Source organism: Balaenoptera physalus, assembly GCF_965194825.1.
Source record: "Balaenoptera physalus genome assembly, chromosome: 15".
Classification (NCBI taxonomy): Eukaryota; Metazoa; Chordata; class Mammalia; order Artiodactyla; family Balaenopteridae; genus Balaenoptera; species Balaenoptera physalus.
Window position 1 is genome coordinate 60,420,868 of NC_138894.1, and position 22,768 is coordinate 60,443,635.

Here is a 22,768-nt window from a genome sequence, read left to right on the forward strand (position 1 = left end):
TCTGCTTTAACTCTGTATTCACTTTCAACCTCACTTTTTGCCCCAAGCTGTTTCTGCTACTCCACTCCCTTTTCTACCATGGATCCTCTATGTTAGGATTTTTTAAAGTTTGACCTATGACTTTACTAGGTATGGTGGAAAAAAAAGCACCCTCCAATAATATATTTTGATATAATAGTGTATTTATATTTTTATTTATTTGGTTTTTTTTTTCTTTTTTGGCTGCATTGGGTCTTCGTTGCTGCGCGCAGGCTTTCCCTAGTTGCGGCTAGTGGGGGCTATTCTTTGTTGCAGTGCATGGGCTTCTCATTGCAGTGGCTTCTCTTTGTTGTGGAGCACGAACTCTAGGCGCATGGGCTTCAGTAGTTGTGGCACGCGGACTCAGTAGTTGTGGCGCACGGGCTTAGTTGTTCCATGGCATGTGGGATCTTCCTGGACCAGGGATCAAACCCATGTCCCCTGCATTGGCAGGCGGATTCTTAACCACTGTGCCACCAGGGAAGTCCCTAATAATGTATTTATATAAATCAGAATTAAATAACTCTTTTTCCCCTATAATATTGTATTCTGCATGAATGAATTTATTACTGATAAATTCTTGGATGAAGAACTTTTATTTACTGTTCAGTGTTCCTTTCAGTATTTCAGAGAGCTGGCAGACATTGAAGATTTTGTCCAGCCCAAACTGAAGTTTATCTTGCATTAAAAGTTTATTTTTAAGTGATTATTTTATTTCTGCCAATGTTTACCTTGGAAATTTCTCAAATATATTTAAAGAATTTTTTTAAAGTATCTGTAATATTTTAAACTTCGAGGATTTGTTCTATATTTAACATTTTACTTGAAAATACCTTTAGAATTTACATAAATTAAGGTTGCTGTTTTCCAGAGTGGCTATACCATTTTACCTTCCCACCAGCAGTTTATGAGAGTTCCGTTTCTTTATATCCTCACCAATACTTATTGTCTATCTTTTTTTTTAATATAAATTTTATTTTATTTATTTGTTTTATTTTTGGCTGCATTGGGTCTTCGCTGCTGCACACGGGCTTTCTCTAGTTGCAACGAGCGGGGGCTACTCTTCATTGTGGTGCTCAGGCTTCTCATTGCAGTGGCTTCTTTTTGTTGTGGAGCACGAGCTCTAGGCACGCAGGTTTCAGTAGTTTTGGCACTTGGGCTCCATAGTTGTGGCTTGCGGGCTCCGTAGTTGTGGCTTGTAGGCTCTAGAGCGCAGGCTCAATAGTTGTGGCACACAGGCTTAATTGCTCCGTGGCATGTGGGATCCTTCTAGACCAGGACTTGAACCCATGTCCCCTGCACTGGCAGGTGGATTCTTAACCACTGCACTATGAGAGAAGTCCCTGTCTATCTTTTTGATTATGGCCATCTTGGTATGAACTGATTTCTCATTATGGTTTTGGTTTGCACTTCTCTTCTAACTAATGATGTTGAGCATCTTTTCATGTACTTATTGAACATTTCTATATTATCTTTGAAAAATATGTCTCTTTGGACCTTTTGCACATTTTTGTTAGGTTGTGTCTTTTTATTGTTAAGTTATAAGAGATATTTGTATGTTCTAGATATAAGTCCTTTATGTGATATATGATTTGCAAAACTTTTCTCCTGTGCTAAGTGCTTTCTTTTCAATTTCTTGATGGTATCCTTTGAGATATAAAAATTATAATTTTGTTGAAATCCAATCTATTTATTTTTTTCTTGTGTTGATTATGCATGTGGTGTTTTACCTAAGGCCTTATGTAACTCAAGGTTATGAAGATTTTCTCAAGTATTTTCTTCTAAGCATTTTATAGGTTTGGTTTTTATATTAAGGTCTATGATCAATTTTGAGCTAATTTTTGTGTATGGTGTGAAGACGCTGTCCAACTTCATACTTTTGAATTTGGCCATCCATTGTACCAGCATCACTTGTTGAAAAGACTGTATTTTCCCCATTTAATTTTCTTAGCACCCTTGTTGACATTCACTTGATTGTAGATGTATAGATTTATTTCTGGACTCTAAATTCTATTCCATTCATCTGTATGTTTATCTTTAATGCCAGTACCACACCGTCTTGATTACTGTAGTTTTGTAGTAAGTTTTGAAATTGAGAAGTGGGAGTCCTCCAGGTTTGTTCTTTTTTTACAAGATTGACTTAGTTATTCTGGGTCCCTTGCATTTCTATATGAATCTTAGAATTAGTTTGTCAATTTCTGCAAAGAGGCTAGCTGGGATTTGATAGGGATCACATTGAATTTATGAAGTAATTTGGGGATTAGTGCCATTTAGCAATATTAAGCCTTTTGATCCATTGACCTGGGATGTCTTTCCATTTATTTAGGTCTTCTTCAGTTTTTTTAAAAACAATATTTTATAGTTCTCAGTGTATAATTTTGAACTTCTTTTGTTAAATTTATTGGAAAGTATTTTATTTGTGCTGGTGCTATGGTAAATGGAATTTTAAAAAATTATTTTTAGGATGTTTATTGCTAGTGTGTAGAAATTAATTATCCTGCAACCTTGCTGAACTCTATTAGTTCTAATAGTTTTATAGTGGACTCCTTAGGATTTTCTGTATACAAGATCATAGTATCTGCAAATAGAGATAGTTTTAACTTCTTTCTTTTCAATCTAGAGGCCTTTTATTTCTTTTTCTTGCCTAATTTCCCTAGATAGAACCTCCAGTACAATGTTGAATAGAAGTGCAAGAGGAGACACCCTTGTAATCTTAGAGGGAAAGCATCCAGTCTTTCACTATTAAACATTATGTTATCTGTGGAGTTTTTGTATGTGCCCTTTATCATTTTGAAGAATTTGCTTTCTCTTCCTAGTTTCTTGAGTATTTTTATCATGAACAACTGCTGGAATTTTCTCAAATATTCTTTCTGCTTCTATTGAAATGATCATGTAATTTTTGTTTTTTATTCTATAGTTATGATGTATTACTTCTTTTTTGGATGTTAAACCAACCTTGCGTTCCTGGAGTAAATCCCTTTTGATCCTTGTGTATAATCCTTTTTATATGTTTCTGGGTTTAGTTTACTAGTATTTTATTGAGAATTTTTACACCTATATTCATAAGAGGCAATGGTCTTTACTTTTCTCTTGCAATGTTCTTGCAAGAACAGGGTAGAGTCAGGAAGTTTTTTCTTCTATTGTATTTTTGGAAGAGTTTGTGAAGAATTGCTATTAATTCTTCTTTAAATGTTTGGTAGAATTCAGCAGTGAAGCCATATGAGCCTGGGTATTTCCTTGTGGGAAATTTTAAAATTACTAATTCTATCTCTTTACTTGTTATAGATAATTTTGAATTTTCTATTTCTTTTTTATTCTAGTTTAGAAGTTTGTATCTTTTTAGGAATTCTAATTTGGCATACAGTTGTTCATAGTATTCTCTTTTGATCCTTTTTATTTCTATAGCATTCATATTAACGGCCCCTCTTTCATTCCTGATTTTGATAATTGGAATGTCTCCCTTTTTTCTTTGGTCAGCCTAGAGAAAGGTTTGTCAATTTTGTTGATATTTTCCAAGAACCAACTTTTGGTTTTGTTGATATTTTTTGTTGTTTTTCTATTCTCTATTGTATTAATTTTCCCTCTGTTCTTTATTATTTCCTTTCTTCTTGCTTTAGGTTTGTTTGCTTTTCTTTAAGGAGTGTTTTTAATGTGTTTTAAAGCAATTGTTCTTTTAATATATTAATTAAAAGTAGAGACAGGTCAATCTGAATTTAAATTCCTCCTTTGCTACTTGCTAGCTTTGTGATTTAGGACAAGTTAGTCTTAGAAAAATTATCATATAAGAGTAAGATGTTAATACATACATCACTGGTGGCTTTGAAGATAAATGAGTTAATGTATTTAAAGTGCTTAGATGGGCCTGACAATTAGTAAGTGCTCAATAAATGGTAGCAATTAGTAGTTATTAAATATTCCACTTAGAAATTTCCATGTTTGTATTTATCTTAGTAATGTTTTTTCACAAATATAAAAAGTATATCCTTCTAACTCTAGGTGATCAAAAACTTTCAATTAGTAGAATCTGAAATGAGATTTTTAGATCAACACTATCTCTTCCTGTGAATATCATAGGCTTTGTACCTGTATTTTATTTTGAAAATACTTGAAAATAATATAAAGAAATGATTATTTTTGAATACATTCTTGGTAAATAAATGAATACAAAATTGATATAGCTCTAGACTGGATAACCACCCAGTTTGTTTCACAAATATTGACTGGTTAAATTGATCATTTATATATTTTGTGGATCATCAGTCTTTGCCATATATGTTTGCACTCAGATTCTGGCAATTAACCGTGGAGAAAATTTGAAGATACTGACGGTCAAGGTTAACATTTCTGATGGAGTGAAGAATGAGTTCTGTAGGTGGTGCATCCAAAACAGGTCTGTTTATAGATTTTTACAGAATATTCTTTTTTTCGTTTTTAAAATGCTATATTGAGATCTATATGTACTGATAATGGAAAGATGTCCATTGTGTTTAAAAAAAAAAAAAACAGTGACAGGCAATGGATATAGTGTCTTGTAGTGAGGTGGATGGACCTAGAGTCTGTCACACAGAGTGAAGTAAGTCAGAAAGAGAAAAACAAGTACCGTATGCTAACACATATATATGGAATCTAAAAAAAAAAAGGTTCTGACGAACCTAGGAGCAGGACAGGAATAAAGACACAGACGTAGAGAATGGACTTGAGGACACGGAGAGGGGGAAGGGTAAGCTGGGACAAAGTGAGAGAGTGGCATGGACCTATATACACTACCAAATGTAAAATAGATAGCTAGTGGGAAGCAGCCGCATAGCACAGGGAGCTGACCACCTAGAGGGGTGGGATAGGGAAGGTGGGAGGGAGACGCAAGAGGGAGGAGATATGGGGATATATGTATATGTATAGCTGATTCACTTTGTTATAAAGCAGAAACTAACACACCACTGTAAAGCAATTATACTCCAATAAAGATGTTAAAAAATTTTTTTTAAATTTAAAAAGTACGTATGTTGTGTATGTTTAAATAGGAAATATCTGGGAAGTACATAAGAATTATTAATAGTGGTTATTTCTGGGGAAAGAGACTTTTACTGTAATCCTGTACCATATGCATCTTTTATAAAGAGTATATTTTCTTTTATGAAAAATGAATTAACAGAAACATACTGTATATAGTATATCTGAAATGTTTTGTTCATTAAGGATAATTGAATCAAATATTTAATTTATCAGATATTATATGAATAACGAATGAATGACTGAGGCTGGCTACTAGCTTTTTTTCTTTTTTAAAATTAGCTTTTAGTGCCAATGCATGGGATAGTCTTGTAAAGTAAATTATTCTGTTCCCAAATGTCTGTCACATCACTTTGAGAAAATGCTACACTAAAATGGTGCTGCTTTTTTCTTGTGGTAGATTTAAGGGGAACTATATCCTGTATCCATTTCTATTTTAAATGTGGGAAAATGAAAGCTAGATGGAGAGAGCCTATCTTTATCTATAGGTACCGAATGGGGGGGAGCATATTTCTTTGCCAGAGTGAAGAATATTTCTTTGTCTGTAATGGGTGAATAAAGCATGTCTCTGTCAAAAACATACATATAGGCCCTGGGTCTTATTCGTTTGTTTACAGTACTTTCCCGACTCCCCGTAGGTATTTGAGTTTGTGGCCTCTGTCTTAATTTGTATGCTTCATTGTGCACATCGCATGTATTTTGTATTGTGAAATTTAGTTAAAGTGAGGTCCTTCTTAATTTTATTCAGCAGTGTTTAACTATTGAATTAGAGGAAGAATCAAGTTTTAAGATGATACCCTGTAAGGGAAACCCACTGTATTTCCTTTAAGTTTAGAAGTAATAAGGTCTGTGACTTCGCTATACTGTTTCAGGTCCCTTCGGGTGCTAAATGAATAGATCACAGGAAGCCAGTCAAGAGATAGAAATTGCTGTGGGGTGAGGAAGAAAAAGGAGTTTCTGTAATGCAGGAAGTGAGTATAGCTGGGTCTGTGGTCTAAAGGTCACTGTGAATGAGTATAATTGAGGCATCCTTAGGTATAAAATAGACCCACAGCACTCTGTTCCAGGGAGGTGAGCCGTCACACCACAGGAGAACCTTGAGGTTTAAGGAAGGCTACTGGGGCTTCCAGAGAAATTGGGTATCTGATGTTAAAGATTTCCATTTTTTTCCTACAACCAATGTGTAAACCTTGGTTTGGCTTTAAAGGGAATGATCCCCCAGCAGACATCAGATACATTCATTATAAGAATCACTCCATTAGGGCCTTCCTGCCTCTAAGGACTCTTTTCCTAGTGTATTGTCCCATGACCCAGGGCTATGTTCTCTCCTAACTGGCCAAGCTCCAGAGTATGGTGATAAGGGCCTCAGTAATCTGGCTACTGCCATATTTTCTAGCCTCATCTACACCGCAACCTGATCCTGCAGCTTTATGCCCTTGTATGACTAATCTGCTTCTAGTTACTCGAGCTTATCATGCTCTTTCATGCCTCTAAGCTTTTACATATGGTATGGTTTCTTCCCAGAATGCTTTTATTCCTTTGTCTTATTTGGTAAACCACAATTCATTTTTTTAAAGCCATCTCAGATGTTTCTTCTGGGATGTCTTTGTTTGACATTGAATTTCCCCAATTAATAACAACAACACAGCTATAAGTTTTATTGCACTTTGCTTTATTGTGCTTCGCAGATATTGGTTTTTTTTTTTTTTGTTTTTTTTACAAATTGAAGGTTTGTGGCAGCCCTGTGTTGTGCGTATCTATTGGTACCATTTTTCCAATAGCATTATTTTTTGGTTAAGGTATGTACATTGTTTTCTAAGACATAATGGTATTACACACTTAATAGACTACATTATAGTGTAAACATAACTCTTATATGCTCTAGGAAACCAGAAACTTCATGTGACTCACTTTACTGTGATAATCACTTTATTGTGGTGGTCTGGAACCAAACCCACAGTATCTCCAAGGTATGCCTGTAACATAACAAAATAATAATAATAATAATAATAATAATAATAACTGTCTAATTCATATCCTAGTTCTCCCTACGTTTCATGCCCTCAGGTGTAGATGACAGTAGGGAGAAACAAGGATTTGGATGGAAGGAAGGATGTACGTCCTGCCTAAAAGCACTTTCATTCAAATTAAAAAACAAAACTATATTCTACTCAAATAATACCCTTCTATGGAAGGGATTCAATTAGTTATTATTATGTAGCCTTTGGTGTATCACATTATAAGTAAGGGAGATGACAGTGTCCCTAAAGTATATTAATGGTTTATTAGGAACCATTGATAAAATATTAATGTTTTCTATTCAAGAGCCATTGAAGGACACGGGCAGAGATGCTGTAGATGTAGGGAACACAGAAAAGGGGTAAGGCTGAATTTGTTTGTCCTTTTTAGCTTGTGTTTTTCTCTTACTGTTCTTTCTCCAGTTTCTACTAACAGTGGGTTCTCTGGCATTTATATTTATCAGTATGTATGCAGATACACTGCCTAGTAGAACAGTACAACCTGAGGAATAGAGTGAGTTCTACTCAAGGATGACAAGAGGCAAAGGTTAGAACAGAGTTTCTCCTTTGCTCAATCTACTTTAACTCTCAGGAAGAGATTAAGAAATGGGAAAAGAAGGACATAGTGCTTGTCTTAGCTTCAGTTGCCATAACAAAATACCATAGACTAGGTGGCTTAAACAACAGAAATTTATTTTCTCCTTGTTCTGGAGGCTGGAAGTCCAAGATCAAGGTCAGGCTGATTTGGTTTCTGGTGAGAACCCTCTTTTTGTCTTGCAGACAGCAGCCTTCTCATTATGTCCTCACCTGACGTGGGGGTAGAGAGAAGGGGGTATCTGCTATTTCTTCTTTTAAGGGCACTCACTAATCCTATCATGGGGACCCTACCCTCATGACCTCATCTAAACCTAATTACCTCCCAAAGGCTCCATCTCCAAATATCATCCGATTTGAGGGTTAGGGCTTCAACATACTAATTTTAGGGGACATAATTCAGTCTATAGCAGTGGTTCAGTAATTTTTTGGTGACTTTCTTATATCTTAAAAATTTTGACCATTATTAATAATGCCTTGGGGACTCTCCCCAGAATAGGAAAGTTTTTTCCTCCCTTAAGTTTTATGTGTTACCATGGTTACCAGGTTTTTAAAAATAAGAACTCCAGATGTCATAGTAATAATTTTCAGACATCACTGTCTCTTCTTACAGATTATGTTACTTTGGATGCAATAAAGTTTCTTCCCCCCTTTTCTTTTCCACTTCCTCTCTGCTCTTCCAGGAGCCCTTTTATGACCTTATTATTGTTACATCAGTTTTAGTATAGGCTTTTCTTTTTTGCAGGTGGAGACCACGTGGCTTTGCAAGGCCAGAGTTAATGAAGATCTTATACAACTCACTGGATGATTCCTTTAAACGCCTTATTTATCCTCTCCTTTGTAGAGAGTTCAGGTATGCATCTTGTCTTATTTAACTTTCTGGACTGTTTATTTTTATGTATGGTAATAGGCCCATTAAAGTGTGTAGTAAATATTTGTTGATCCATTAACCAATCCAAAGAACTGAGTCAGAATCACAAAGTCTTAAATTTAAGCATAGATTTCAATCTATAGAGACATTCACATGCATAGATCACAAAACATTTATGGTATACTTTTCAAATCTTGACCACTTAATGTGTACCCCTTCCAGTTCTGCAATACTAGTCTTGCAATTTGACAACCAAGCCAAACAAATGGTTTTATTGATGAGAGATTTGGCTTGGGAGAAACAAACTAAGAAGTTAATGGAGAAGTTAGTTGGCAGTAGTTTTAGAGGTAAGAGAGCCAAAAAAAGCATAAGGAAATCAGAGGAGTACATGATGAATGTATTACTATGAGAGAAAGCTAATATATATTAGCAAATGGAGTTGTTTCAATGAATAATTATCAGCAGTGATGAACAAATATTAGGAGATTATTAAGGTGACCATCTAAATGGAGTAGCAGAAGAACTAAAGGTTACAAAGAACTGCAAAAGACGTGAGGTACCGAATTGTTTTTAGGGGAGGAGATGGACAGAAATGTTGGGAGGCAAAAACCCTCTTTCCTGCTTCTCTCTAGCCTTTGTCTTGGTAGTCAATGTTTAGACACCAGCCATGCCTTCATATATTCCTTTCTATGTGCTATAGATTTTCTTCATTCCCGTTTATTTAGTGTTTCAGCAAGGGTCACCTGGAAACTATAGATTTCTAGCCATCTCTTCAGCCTCACTAGAATTTATAGCAGCCTTTATGTTTGTCTGTTTTTCTTTTACTGGACTTGGCCATTGACTTTGGAGGCATTTAGAGTAGGGAGTGAGCAGGTACTAATAAAAAAGATATATAGCTCCTTTGTCCAACCTCTTTTTTATCAAAATCATTCATTCTCTTGATTCATCCTTTTATCTTGTTTTCTCATGTCGCATATAATGTCCAGTGGTACATTTGACATTTTTACATATATTTGATGTGAATAGCTTTACTGCTTGTGGAATAATTTCATTGAGATTTAATTTGTGCAGTTTGCTGTGGGATTATTTAATGTATAATTCTTCTCCGACTTCCATTAGCAGTGGCAAGCAAGAGCACTTTCCTCCTCTTTTTCTAAAATGCCTGTGGTTAAAAAATATATCTTATTTCATTCCATAAGTTGGTTTGCAGACGTTGTCTACAGATGTGTCTCTTCATAGAAATACTTGTAATTACCTGAACAGCAGTTGAGGGAGAAAACCCTCAACTGATTTATTTTTTAAAGAAAATTACTTTAATTCTCTAATTAAAAAGAAATTTGTCCAAATGCAGAAAAATTGAAAGAATCAGTAAAACACAAAGGAAAAAAAACCCATATAATTTCACCACGTAGAGATAACCATTGTTAACTAGACTTTTCTCCATTCATGTGTGTGTATTAAAAGAGATCAAATAGACTATATTATTTTGCAGCCATTTTATTCAGTTGACTATATAAGATTCAGAGTCTACTTCTGCATTTTTGTTTCCATGACTGTCATGATCATTCATCCCTGTGTCATTTTTCACACATACCTCTTTCATCAAAACTACATTATCAGTATTACCAAGTGCTGTCTATTATGCCATCTTTTATTATATCTTGAATTTTGCCTCCTCTTTATCTCCATCTTTACTAGGAGAAAGTATATCCATGGTTAGTTCAGGTTATCATCATTTCTTGTCTGAATTACTATACTAGGATCATAGATGATCTCTGTCTTGTATTTTCTAATACATATTCCACATGGCCATCCTTAAATTCCCATCTGATTATTTCATACTCTTCTACTTAAAATCCTTCAGTGGATCTTCTTTGTCTCCAGGATAAAATCCAAGCTCTTTAGAAGAACCCTTTGTGGTCTGTTTTTTTCTTCCTCTGTAGCCCTTTGTCTTGGTATTTCTTCTTATTTTATCATATGACGTTAACTTGCTTTTTCTATAAATGAGCCATGAGCTTTGACATCTGCTGCTTCTGTTGCCCAGTGTTTTCTCAGTGCTCTTCAGCTACTATCCCTGCCTTTGTTTGCTTAACTATTACTTATCCTTCTTGATTCACCTGAGAAGACATCTCTTTTAGAAAGTTCTCCTAACTTAGCTATCCCTACCGTGTGTTATACTCGTCTGTTTATTTTTCTGTTTCTTCCACTAGACAGTGATCTTCAGGGTAGGGATTTTTTCAGCTTTGTATCTCTTACATCAATCACAGTACCTTATATAAGACTGAGTACAGTGCTCACTCAATAAATAAAGTTAAACGTGAATATTTAGAAATACCTGTAATGATATCTTCATGTTGCTTGGCTGAATGCAGGGAGAATGACAGTGAAATATTAGAGAAGATGAGAGAAAAGCCGTAAGAAGCTGAATTAAGCCAGGAAAACAAATGTTGATTAGCTGTATGTACCTTTAGATATGTAGATAATTCTACCTCAACGCTGATAGAAATGTGCCCTGAATTGCTTTGTTCTTGTGGCCATTGGCATGCACTTTTTTTTTAACCTGGTCTAATAGAGAAGACATACTTTTAATAAATTCTTTTGCGTTTCAGGGGATAATATGTTAAGAACGCTTGTTAAATAGGCAAATGGTGTAAAACTTAGTTTCCAAATGCCTTTAAATCCAATATAGACATATTTTTTTATCCTAGAAAAAGTTTGAAAATTAGACTTTTAATAGCTTCTCTGGATAAAATTGGGAAGTTATTTATGTGAGGCAGGGTTCTGGACTGGTATTAATATCTGTGGTCATGTCACATCACTGTGAGAGTGACGAGGGGGTAGATGTGGGGAATGGAATAGAGTGAGAAGATGGCCTTGAGATATATATAGGTGAGGGTGTAAAACTAAGCATTGTTGGAGGAGGCTACTTATGATTCAATAATTGACCACTAATTATGTGTTTATATTTTTAATCAGCTGATAAACTTTGACATCCCATGTAATGTCCAAATCTTTATACACCCTGTCTCTCTCGTATACACAGATACTTATACATGTAGATTTCTTATATAAGGGTGAGCAGATAGAGAAGGAGTGTAGGTATGACAAACTCAGCAGGTTTGATACCACAAAATTGTTTGTGGTATCTGTATCACTGAGCTTAGCAAAAAGAGACTCAATATAATTTTGTATGTGATTTTTTTTCTCTTAAGTTATTTTGTTATAATGAATGCTCCAATGAGGAATAATTGTGTTCTTTTTCTGGAAGAAAATTTGAATGAATGAAAACTGAATACTTTATCTTTTTTCTTCTCTTTTTCTGTTTCTAAAGATCTTAAGTTATTTTGTTGTAATGAATGCTCCAATGAGGAATAATTGTGTTCTTTTTCTGGAAGAAAATTTGAATGAATGAAAACTGAGTACTTTTTCTTTTTTCTTCTCTTTTTCTATTTCTAAAGAGCCAAACTAACATCAGATGCAGAGAAAGAATCAGTAATGATGTTTGGACGGAACCTTCGTCAGCTCCTTTTAACAAGCCCTGTCCCAGGGCGTACCTTGATGGGAGTGGATCCCGGTTATAAACACGGTTGCAAATTAGCTATAATTTCTCCTACCAGTAAGCATACCTTTCAGCATTTTATATAGAAGTTGTTTGGTTGGTCATAAATTTCACTTCATATACTTCATGAGGATTTGGAAATAATGCTAATTTTCAAGGAATAGAAGATGGTTTTCTCACAAAAAGGGATATAGGAATCAGGATGAAGCTTCCTGTTTGGCCTGTTTGTTGACTCAAACAGTCAACATTTACTATCATTTATGCCCTTTCCTATGTCACAATGGATGTATTGAGGATTAACTGGGCTCAGACTTTAATAACTCTGTTTATCCCCCATCAACTTCTGTTTATACTGACTGCATTTATATATGATACATTTTGATTCTGTGTATATTTTATTTATTTTTGTTTTTTTAAAAATATTTATTTATTTATTTATTTGGCTGCATTGGGTCTTAGTTGCAGCATGCAGGATCTTTTTGTTGCGGTGCACGGGCTTCTCTAGTTGCTGCGCGTGAGCGTCTCTCTAGTTGTGGCACGCGGGCTCCAGAGTGCGCAGGCTTAGTAGTTGCAGCTCGCGGGCTTAGTTGCCCTGTGGCGTGTGGGATCTTAGTTCCCCAACCAGGGATCGAACCTGCGTCCCCTGCAGTGGAAGGCGGATTCTTAACCACTGGACCACCAGGGAAGTCCTGATTCTGTGTATATTTTAAATACCACGAGACATTTTTATTGTTTTGTCCAGTCAGTATTTTTTTTCCTGTTTACTCATTTATTTGCCCTTTCTGTTATCTTCATTTCTTTCTGCATTTCTGTGTTTCCATTTGAGATCACTTTCTTTCTTCCTAAAACTCTACTCTTACTTTTTAATGTGGATCAGCTAGTGACAAATTGTCTCGGTTTTTTTGTCTGAATGTTTCTGATTTGCCTTCGGTTTTGAAAAATATTTTTGCTGGGTGTAGAATTCAAGATTGGCAGTTATTTTCAGTGCTTTAAAGATGTCATTTCTTTCTTTCTTTTTTTTTTTTTCCTGGCTATTACAGTTTCTGTTGAGAAGTCAGACAAAAATCTTATTATTGTTGCTTTGAAGGTGATAATTTTTTCCTCTGCCTGCTAAGATTTTTTCTTTGTGGTTTTCAGAAGTTTTCTTATATGCTTAGCTGTTTGTGTGTGTGTTATTTGTTTGTTTTGGAGGGAGGGGGACATGAATTCTGCTTGAGGTTTGTAGACCTTCTTGCATCTCTTTCTGGAATTCTAATTATGTGTATTTTAGACCATTCAATTTCCTCTTCTATTTTCAATTCTTTTACTTTTTATTAATTGTCTTTAAGTTAATTAATCCTCTATTCTGCTATGTCTAATGTGCTATTAAATCCATCCATTGAGTTATTTATTTAAGTTATGTTTTTAAGTTTTTGAATTTCCATTTGGTATTTATAAAAAATAGATTACAGTTCTGTGGTGAACTTCTTCACCTTTTAATTTTTTTGATTACATTTTTCTTATGTTTCTTTTGGTTTAAGTTTTCATTCCTAGAATAACTTTTTCTTTCATATTTAATTCATTCCTAAGTTCTTTGATCTTACTTCTGACATTTTCTAATTCTGATTTATTTTATTCTCATTTTCTCTAATCTTTTTTTTGATAGCTTGTTCTTATATATTAGGTTACAGTTTTTCTCTGTTTTTGGGCACATCTTTCTGTAGACATCATACTAGTCTTTTTTATTTCCTGATTTGAAAAATAATCATTCTATATGAAATTTGACTATGATCCTTTTCTGTTGCTTACTTTTACATAAAATTAGTTTTTCTCAGCTTTTAGGATGGAAGGCTAGCTGTATATCTCTAGAACTATCATTTCTACTTTTTCCAAATTATTGGGAAGAAAAACTTTATCTGTTTGGATAGAGAGATAACCTTATACTCTCTGTGAAATTTGCTTTCCTATTGCTTTCTTCCCTTTTATCTAGATGTTTTTTCCCCTTTGTCCATACTGTTCTTACCTTGCTCAATGTGGATATGATGCTCAACAGTTTTTTCTCACTGTGGGGTTTTGTCTTGAAAAGAATGTTCTACTTGTTAATTTCAAGAGTTCAGAGATCAGAGTTTTCCAGTCCTTTCTGAACTTACTGTGCAACCTTTGTACTGACCTATAAATTAGAGTAGAGTATGCAAAGGTCTTTTCCAGTTTTACTTTCTATTCTCAAACGGGCCAGTTTTGATTTCCAGGGAAGTACCTTCTGACATTTTGAGGCTTCCTCCAATCTCAGATCCATGAGATACTCCATTGTTTCTCTGTGCCTCCTCCCACAGAAATGCTGATGTACATTGGTCTTGGTGGTTATTGGTGCATTGTTCCCACCTGCCCACCTTTTGCATTTTGTGGGGATACTTGTTTTTATAAATACAGTCATGGGCTTTTGATTTTGCTGTCCTAAGTTGCTCTGTTTTCATGCTGTGCATTTTTACAATAGATGGGAAGTATATTTTGTCAGTGTTTTTTCCTGCATCTATTGAGCTATCATATGGCTTTTATCCTTTACTGTATTTGTATTGTTTATAGAATGGTTCTTTTTAAAATTTTATGCACACATACATACATACATGCATATGTATTTTCAGTCTGTTTTGGTAAGACTTTTCCAAGAATTTATCCATTTCATCATTTAATCTAAATTAACATCAAGTTGTTTATAATAATCTCTCTGTATCTTGTAAATTGGTGCTGAATCTCTAGTTATACTCCCTTTTCATTTCTAATATAATTTATTTGTGTCATCCTTTCTTTTACTTGATTGGTATAGCTAAAAGTATGTATTTTTCTTAACAGGTGATTTAAAATTTTAAGCTTCATTGGTCCTCTCTGTTATATGGGGTTTTTTTCTATTTCATTAATTTCTGCTTTTTTAACTTTATTATTTTCTTCCTTCCACTTTCTTTGAGGTTATTCTGTCGTCCTTTTCCTAACTTCCTAATTTGGTCACCTGGCTCATTATTTCTATTCTTTAGGAGTTACCCTCAAATTTTAAAATATATTTCTGGCTGAAATATAGTACAGAAAAGCCCACAGTTCATAAGTATGCAGCTGAAAAAAATTACATAAGGTAAAGAGATTTACATATCTACAACCCAAAGGAAGAAATAGAATAGTATTACAACACTCACTGATATACAGTAAATATTCAGTAACTGTTAGCTTTTACTATTTTTTTTTAAAAATTTTATTTATTTTTTGGCTGCATTGGGTCTTCGTTGCTGCCTGCAGGTTTTCTGGCTTTCTCTAGTTGCGGCGAGTGGGGGCTACTCTTTGGGGGGCTACTCTTCGTTGCGGTGCGCAGGCTTCTCATTGTGGTGGCTTCTCTTGTTGCCGAGCACAGGCTCTAGGTGCGTGAGCTTCTGTAGTTGTGGCACGCGGGCTCAGTAGTTGTGGCTCACGGGCTCTAGAGCACAGGGTCAGTAGTTGTGGTGCATGGGCTTAGTTGCTCTGTGGTATGTGGGATCTTCCTGGACCAGGGCTCGAACCCCTGTCCCCTGCATTGGCAGGCAGATTCTTAACCTCTGCGCCACCAGGGAAGTCCCAGCTTTTACTATTTTTGATGTTAAGTGTTATTAAAAATCATTTCTCTTTTAGGTATCATGGCATATTATCTAGTTGATAATGATTTTTGTATACCAAAATAGAGTTCTAATAACTTTGGAGGTAACAAAATTTCAGAATGCTTAAGGGGGAATCTGATTAAGGAATATGAAAGATTCAGACTGCATTTTAAAAGATGAACCAGTTCCTTTTTCAGTTTCAACTTGCTTAATCAAATCAGTGGTGTGTTATGTTTCGTAATTTCTTACAAAATGGCCTTTTCTTTTCATTTTTTCCTAAGGTCAGATACTTCATACTGACGTGGTATACTTGCATTGTGGACAAGGCTTCCGAGAGGCAGAGAAAATAAAGAGGCTTTTGCTGAATTTCAAGTATGAAAATAAGTAACCTTTTGAGTATTTCAGTGGCTCAGCCAATCAGAGATATCTTTGAAGTCCCTAATTTGGAGGGAGGGATTAAAGGAAGTGCCTTGGTGTTAGAAAAGGAACCATGTAAAACAATGCTGGGGCAAATTGCTGGAGAACTGTACATTTGGAGACTCTGGAGGAATGCTACTCCCTTCCTCTGCCACCTTCGCTAAACAAAGGTGGTAATATGACCAAAAGTGAGGTTTTAATTCTTCAGTTTGGGCCTTCTCTCTCTCTTTCTTTCTTCCCCTCTCCCTCCCCCTCTCTCTTTCTTTCTTTCTTTCTTTTTCATGGATCTGAGGAATGGATGTGGCAGTAGTTAGAGAAGCTTCAAAAATTACTTGAAAACATATTACATAATTCAGTCATAATTCTTTATTATGGCTTAGAATGTTCCAGAGTTTACTTATTCATGTCTAAATTTCATTCCTTCTAGATGGGAAGAAAGCTGACTATTCTTGAGATTGTGTGACCATAAGACATTTCTCCACTGCCTCCTATAATACCAAGTACAGGAACAGTGTCTTTTATTCTACATAAGTCTGCGTGGCCCCTGTGAGATAGTGGAGAGATTGCTTGGATATATGAGAGAATAAGAGCATCATATAATACTGTTCGTGCATTCTGTCCATTTTCTCCGGATTGATTTAGAAGCATGCCTTGATCTCATCCAGTTTCTCATTCTGTTTCTCCTTGAAGCTGCAGCACAGTGGTGATTGGAAATGGAACTGCCTGCCGGGAAACAGAAGCTTACTTTGCTGACCTGATAATGAAAAACTACTTTGCACCACTGGACATCGTTTACTGGTAAGGATGTTAGGAATGTTTGTTTTCTTTGAGAGGCAAAGGAACTTCTGAAGTTCCTTCTGTGATAAATTCTCCCTTGTCTTTTTAAGATGTACTTCTTGTTTGCCCTCATATCACCTCTTCCTATTCGTAGGAGCTTTGCAGGACAATGTAAAGTGTCTGCCTCTTGGAGAAATTGGCATTTCAGTATCCTGAAACCACTCACAGATGCAGCAAGTTAGGGCTTACTTGAATTCATGGGATTTTCCAGGCAGTACTTTGTGTGATGGCTCTAGCTAAGTAGTGACTAATAAGTAGAATGGTGTATAGGTCTAGCAGCTATAGACCGTTGATAACAGCCTTCTTCTCCCAAAGTTTTGATGACTATGAATCATTGGCCTTCAGAACTGAGAGCCAAGGTAAGTATTACAAATTAAAAGTGTTTCTTTTTTTTTTTTAATTTAATTTAATTTATTTATTTATTTTTTGGCTGTGTTGGGTCTTCGTTTCTGTGCGAGGGCTTCCTCTAGTTGCAGCAAGCGGGGGCCACTCTTCATCACGGTGCGTGGGCCTCTCACTATCGCGGCCTCTCTTGTTGCGGAGCACAGGCTCCAGACGCGCAGGCTCAGTAGTTGTGGTGCACGGGCTTAGTTGCTCTGTGGCATGTGGGATCTTCCCAGACCAGGGCTCGAACCCGTGTCCCCTGCATTGGCAGGCAGATTCTCAACCACTGCGCCACCAGGGAAGCCCTCTTTTTTTTTTTTTTTTAAGCATTTCTGATGTTCCTTTCTTGTTAGTCTCTTCATCACACGCTTTCATTTTGTATAGGCATACAGTTGACTTCTAAATAACTTTGTATTAGCATGACCCATTTCTTTAGTCCTGCTCCTAGATCTGTAGTAGTTTTGCTGTCATCCACCATTGTTTCCTTACTTTCCCTTTGAACCTCAAATAGCCACCTTTACCTTTTCCAAAGTGTGGTAGAATGCTAAATCCTAAAGGGTTTAATTCTAGGAGAGAAGATAGTTATAATAGATGATATCTAAGGTAGAGCATGTAAGAGCCATCTCCCACTGCTTTTTGAGAAATGTAATAACTAAGTATAGTCAACTGATAAGTATGGGATCAGGATCAACAAAACAAAACCAAAAGCCAACACAGGAAGAAGAATTCTAGGATCCATTCAGATAGGCCAAAAGAGAGGGGTCTTGTATTTAGTGTAATATTCCGTGTGTCAAGAGTATAATCAAGAATTTAGAAAAACAGACGTAGAGTAACCAAAGGGGATTAGAAGGTCAGGGACAAACTGTAGGTGCCATGGGATCATGGTTCAGGAAAGGATCAGGTTGAATAGTTTGGCTCAGCTTTTTTCCCTCTCCTTCTTATTCAGTTTGGTCTAGGAAATACTGTGGATCTTCTCTATTCTGGGAATTGCACACATGTACCCAGTCCTTTTGAGAACCTACCACAAGGACCTGACATAGCTAATACAGTTTATTTCAGGCAACTTCTTTGATTTCTTTTTAACTTGTTCACATTAATTGGATATAAATATCTTGGATACATTTATAGTAATTATAAATAGAACTTTCAAATTATTAAAAACATTAAATAGTGAAGACTTGTTGGATTTCATCTGAATTTGCTTACAGAGGCTCTCTTTCTTGAACTTGCAGCAGTATATGGTAGTAGAAAGAGGATGAGCTTTGGAGCCAGACAAATCTGGGTTCATCTTTTGTTGTCACCATTTACTAGTTATGCAAGTTTGGAAGACTTACTCTGCCTCTCTGAGTTTCTCTTTCCATCATTAAAATGGGGAATGCTTTTGCTTTCAGTAACATTTTGAAGTTTTCTTTATAATTATTTTTCATATTCAATATTAAAACTTTCTTTTGTATTTCTCTCTTTTTGTGTTTGTGTGTGCTGAATTGGGCGATTGGGATTGACATGTATACACTGATGTGTATAAAATTGATGCCTAATAAGAACCTGCAGTATAAAAAAACAAACAAAACAACTAATACTAAACTTTCATTGGGTTATTTGTATGGAAATATGTTAATATAAATGTTTCAGAAAAAAAAAAAAAAGAATTACTTTACTACGTTACTTTATATCTCTATGAAGGAGCCCTTTTTTAATGTTAATTTGGTTCCCCAACCATAGTACAGAATTCTTTCATTGTTATAATTAGTTTTTCAGTTCATTTTCTTGGATTTCAAGAGATATGATATGGTCATACCATCTGCAAAAGATGATGAATTTATCAGTTCTTTTTCTAGTTTTATACCTTTTTATTTTCTTCTCTTTAAAGGTGTCATGCAGTATCTTTGAAAGGCTATTAAATAGTAGTAGTGATAGTGGATTTTTTTTTTCCTCCTTTACTTTTATTAGAATGCTTCTAGTGTTTCCCTTAAGTAAGATACTGCCTTTTGTATATTTTTTTTTAAATCTTTTAAAGGAAATAGTCTTTATTTATGAGTGTTTTAAAAATACTGATTCCTATTTTATTATACTTTAAAAATCAAGAATAAAAGGTAACATTAATGCTTTTTCAGAATTTTACCATAATAATTTTTCTCTAAAGAGCTTTTTTTATCCTCTTTTGATCAATATGCTGAATCATAAAAGTAGTAGATTTCCTGCAATTGAACCATCTCTGCAGTTCTGAGTTGAACTTTTCTTTGTCATAGTGTATTATTCTTTTAATGTACTTTTGGAATATATTTGCTAGTATTTTATTATGTGCTTTTGAAATCCTCAATGATACAAATACTTAATCAGAAGTTACAGTGTGTGCTTTAGGAAATCAGCTGTTCAATTTCATTTTGTTATCATTTTGCCAGTTCAACATGCCTTTATGAAGAAACCATATTTTCTCATCTAATGGCTTGAAATTACATCGCAAACTAAAGTTGAAATGTCCATGCTTTCTCTAGCAGTCATTTTTAACACTCTTAAACAGATAATCTGATAGGCATTCCTGTAATTCTACTTATCCTGGAAAACCTTTTCTTGACACATCCACCAGCACATTCCTTCTTATCTATTCCTTCTAACACCTTTTGCCCTGACCTACTTGCCATAGGTTAACATACACCATGATTTATCTTCTCACTTGTAAACCCCATGCATCCTGACCCATCCATCCAACTTCTCTCTCAATCATTTCTCTTAAAATACCTTATAAACTCTGATACTTATATCTCCTATGGAGGAAGTCATCCAGAGCTTCAAATCTCAGTTACCAAAGGAGAAAAAAAAAATGGATTAAGTTGTAGAATATAACTATGCTAGATCTTAGTTTGTCACACATGTTTAAAGTTGCAAGTGTTTGTGAAAAGAAATTCTACAGTATTATATGTGTCATTTGTTTTAAGTATGTGCTAGAATGATCTGTTCTTTAAAATCCTCTGGCCCATAGTAGGCGGTCACTTTATTTTTTGAGTATCTGAATATTTGTTCCCATTCATTTTAAAATGTCACACTTGATTATTTTCTTCTCTCTTTTTTTTTTTAAATCCGTTTTTCCTTGGTAAAAAATAGTGTTTTCTTTTGTGTAGCAGTGGTAAAATTTATTGAAATATAGAAATGGCTAGCTCCTTATGAGACATTTGTGTTTATATGCACTGTATCTGGTTTCTCCTACATTGATACCTTCTTAAATCAGGGTACTATGTTTTACTTATCTCTGCCTCCTTCACATGCATATTTCTGTACTTATAGATGCATCTCAATAAATATTTACTAATTTGAATTGTCAAATATTAACAATAAAACTATTTTTAATCAGATAAGTCTTTTCAAGGCTATAGACAGGAATTAATGTCTGCAACAATTATGGAAAATTTCCCCTCTGCTTAATGCTTTGGTAAACCTATGATGTACTGTTTTCTGTATTTTTTCATTGATATAGAAATTTGCATTTGATGGATTATAGACTTATATTTTGCCAAAGATAAATGATGATTTCTGAAATAAAAGTATTGTATGGTTAGAGTTATATATTTATTAATGAACTATGAAAGAATTATAAGTAATCTCTAATACTTGCTGTCTTATATTTGAAACCATGATTGGCAAGATTCATGCTGATAGTGGAAACATTGCTAGAAATCACGCATTATGTACATTCTGGAGAATCACAGATACATGAAACCCCTCAAAACCTGGGAGCAGAATATGGAAAATAAAATTTTGTGCTGTTAATTCAGACCCCGTGCTTAATGTTTCTACTCTAAAAGCTTCAATATACGAATGACTTTGAGCAGGCAAATATAGAAAATAAGAGAAATTAATTTTGCTTCCGAATGACCTTATTCATTAGGATAGTGAAAGAATTAGAAAATGGAATGAACTGAGAAGGTGTGGTATGTGACGACAGAATGAGGAAAGGGAAGGGGAGCTGTAGTGGAGGATTGGAGTTGTAATATTTGAGGTTAGGTGTATACCAAGGGGCTTGGCCAGTGAAGGTTAAGCAGGTAGCCAGACCCTATTAGGAAAAAAACGTTGGTTTTGGACATCTGTGGAGTACACACTGGACCTCTTTCTTCTTTTATTTTCAGAAGCATACCAACCATTTAACAGAAGGAAGATATAATTTTTTTTAATCAATTAATTTATTATTATTTTTGGTTGCATTGGGTCTTTGTTGCTGTGCGCGGCCTTTCTCTAGTTGTGGCGAGCGGGGGCTACTCTTCGTTGCAGTGTGCGGGCTTCTCATTGCGGTGGCTTCTCTTGTTGTGGAGCACGGGCTCTAGGTGCACGGGCTTCAGTAGCTGTGGCACGCGGGCTCAGTAGTTGTGGCTTGCAGACTGTAGAGTGCAGACTCAGTAGTTGTGGTGCACAGGCTTAGTTGCTCCACGGCATGTGGGATCTTCCTGGACTAGGGCTCAAACCCATGTCCCCTGCATTGGCAGGCGGGTTCTTAACCACTGCGCCACAAGGGAAGCTCAGAAGATATAATTTAAGGAATCATAGCTCTGTTGCTTGAGATAACTTGACATACCTTTCAGAGTATAACTTAATTGTAGGGAATAGATTGATCTTCAAAGGGTTAACTCATTTGTGAAAACTGCGTAATAGTGTAGCTAATGAGAATCTTTTGATTAAAATTTTAAAAACATACATTTCTTTAAAGATAATAATATTTATTATCATAGATTGATTGGAAAATATAGATAAGTGACAGGATATTCTATTATCTAAACTGTTATTTATATTTTAGAGCATATTTCTAGATTATTCTTGTGTGCGTGTGTGTGTGTATTATAAAAAGGAACTCACACTGTACATGGTTTATAACCTTTTCCCTACTTAATATATTATCATCTTCTCATACCAATAAACCTGTCTGTATTTCAGTTTCATCATGCATAAAGTGGAATAATAATAGTACGCATCCTACAGAGTTATCATTGAAGGTTAAATGAGTTTATATATAGTATAAAGCACTTAGAACAGCACATTATTATTGTTATTAGTAATGAAGTCAAATATCTTTTTATATATTTATTGGCCATTTCTGGATTTTTTGTGTATGTATGGGTGGCTTGTTTGTGTCCTTTGCCCATTTAATTAATTAATTAATTTATTTATTTATTTATTTATTGGCTGTGTCGGGTCTAAGTTGCGCCACATGGGATCTTTCATTGAGGCACTGGGCTTCTCTCTAGTTGTGGCACGCAGGCTCCAGAGTGCGTGGGCTCTGTGGTTTGCAGCACACCGGCTCTCTGGTTCAGGTGCACTGGCTCACTAGTTGTGGTATGCGGGCTTAGTTGCCCCACGGCATGTGGGATCTTAGTTCCCTGACCAGGGATCGAACCCGCATCCCCTGCAGCAGATTCTTTACCGCTGAACCACCAGGGAAGTCCTTTGCCCATATTTTTTGTCTTTTAGACGTTTTTCA

At 35.3% G+C, this 22,768-nt stretch overlaps 1 protein-coding gene across 2 annotated transcripts in view; it reads left to right on the forward strand.

Annotated features, from left to right (window-relative positions):
* SRBD1 (S1 RNA binding domain 1) overlaps nt 1-22,768 on the forward strand; it is a 236,043-nt gene that overhangs the window by 50,060 nt on the left and 163,215 nt on the right. For both annotated transcript variants that reach the window (XM_082427667.1, XM_082427668.1), the window contains exons 10-14: nt 4,305-4,408; nt 8,386-8,493; nt 11,970-12,127; nt 15,948-16,038; nt 16,774-16,881. In XM_082427667.1, the coding sequence (XP_082283793.1) occupies nt 4,305-4,408; nt 8,386-8,493; nt 11,970-12,127; nt 15,948-16,038; nt 16,774-16,881 (569 nt within the window). The remainder of the gene's footprint in view (nt 1-4,304; nt 4,409-8,385; nt 8,494-11,969; nt 12,128-15,947; nt 16,039-16,773; nt 16,882-22,768) is intronic.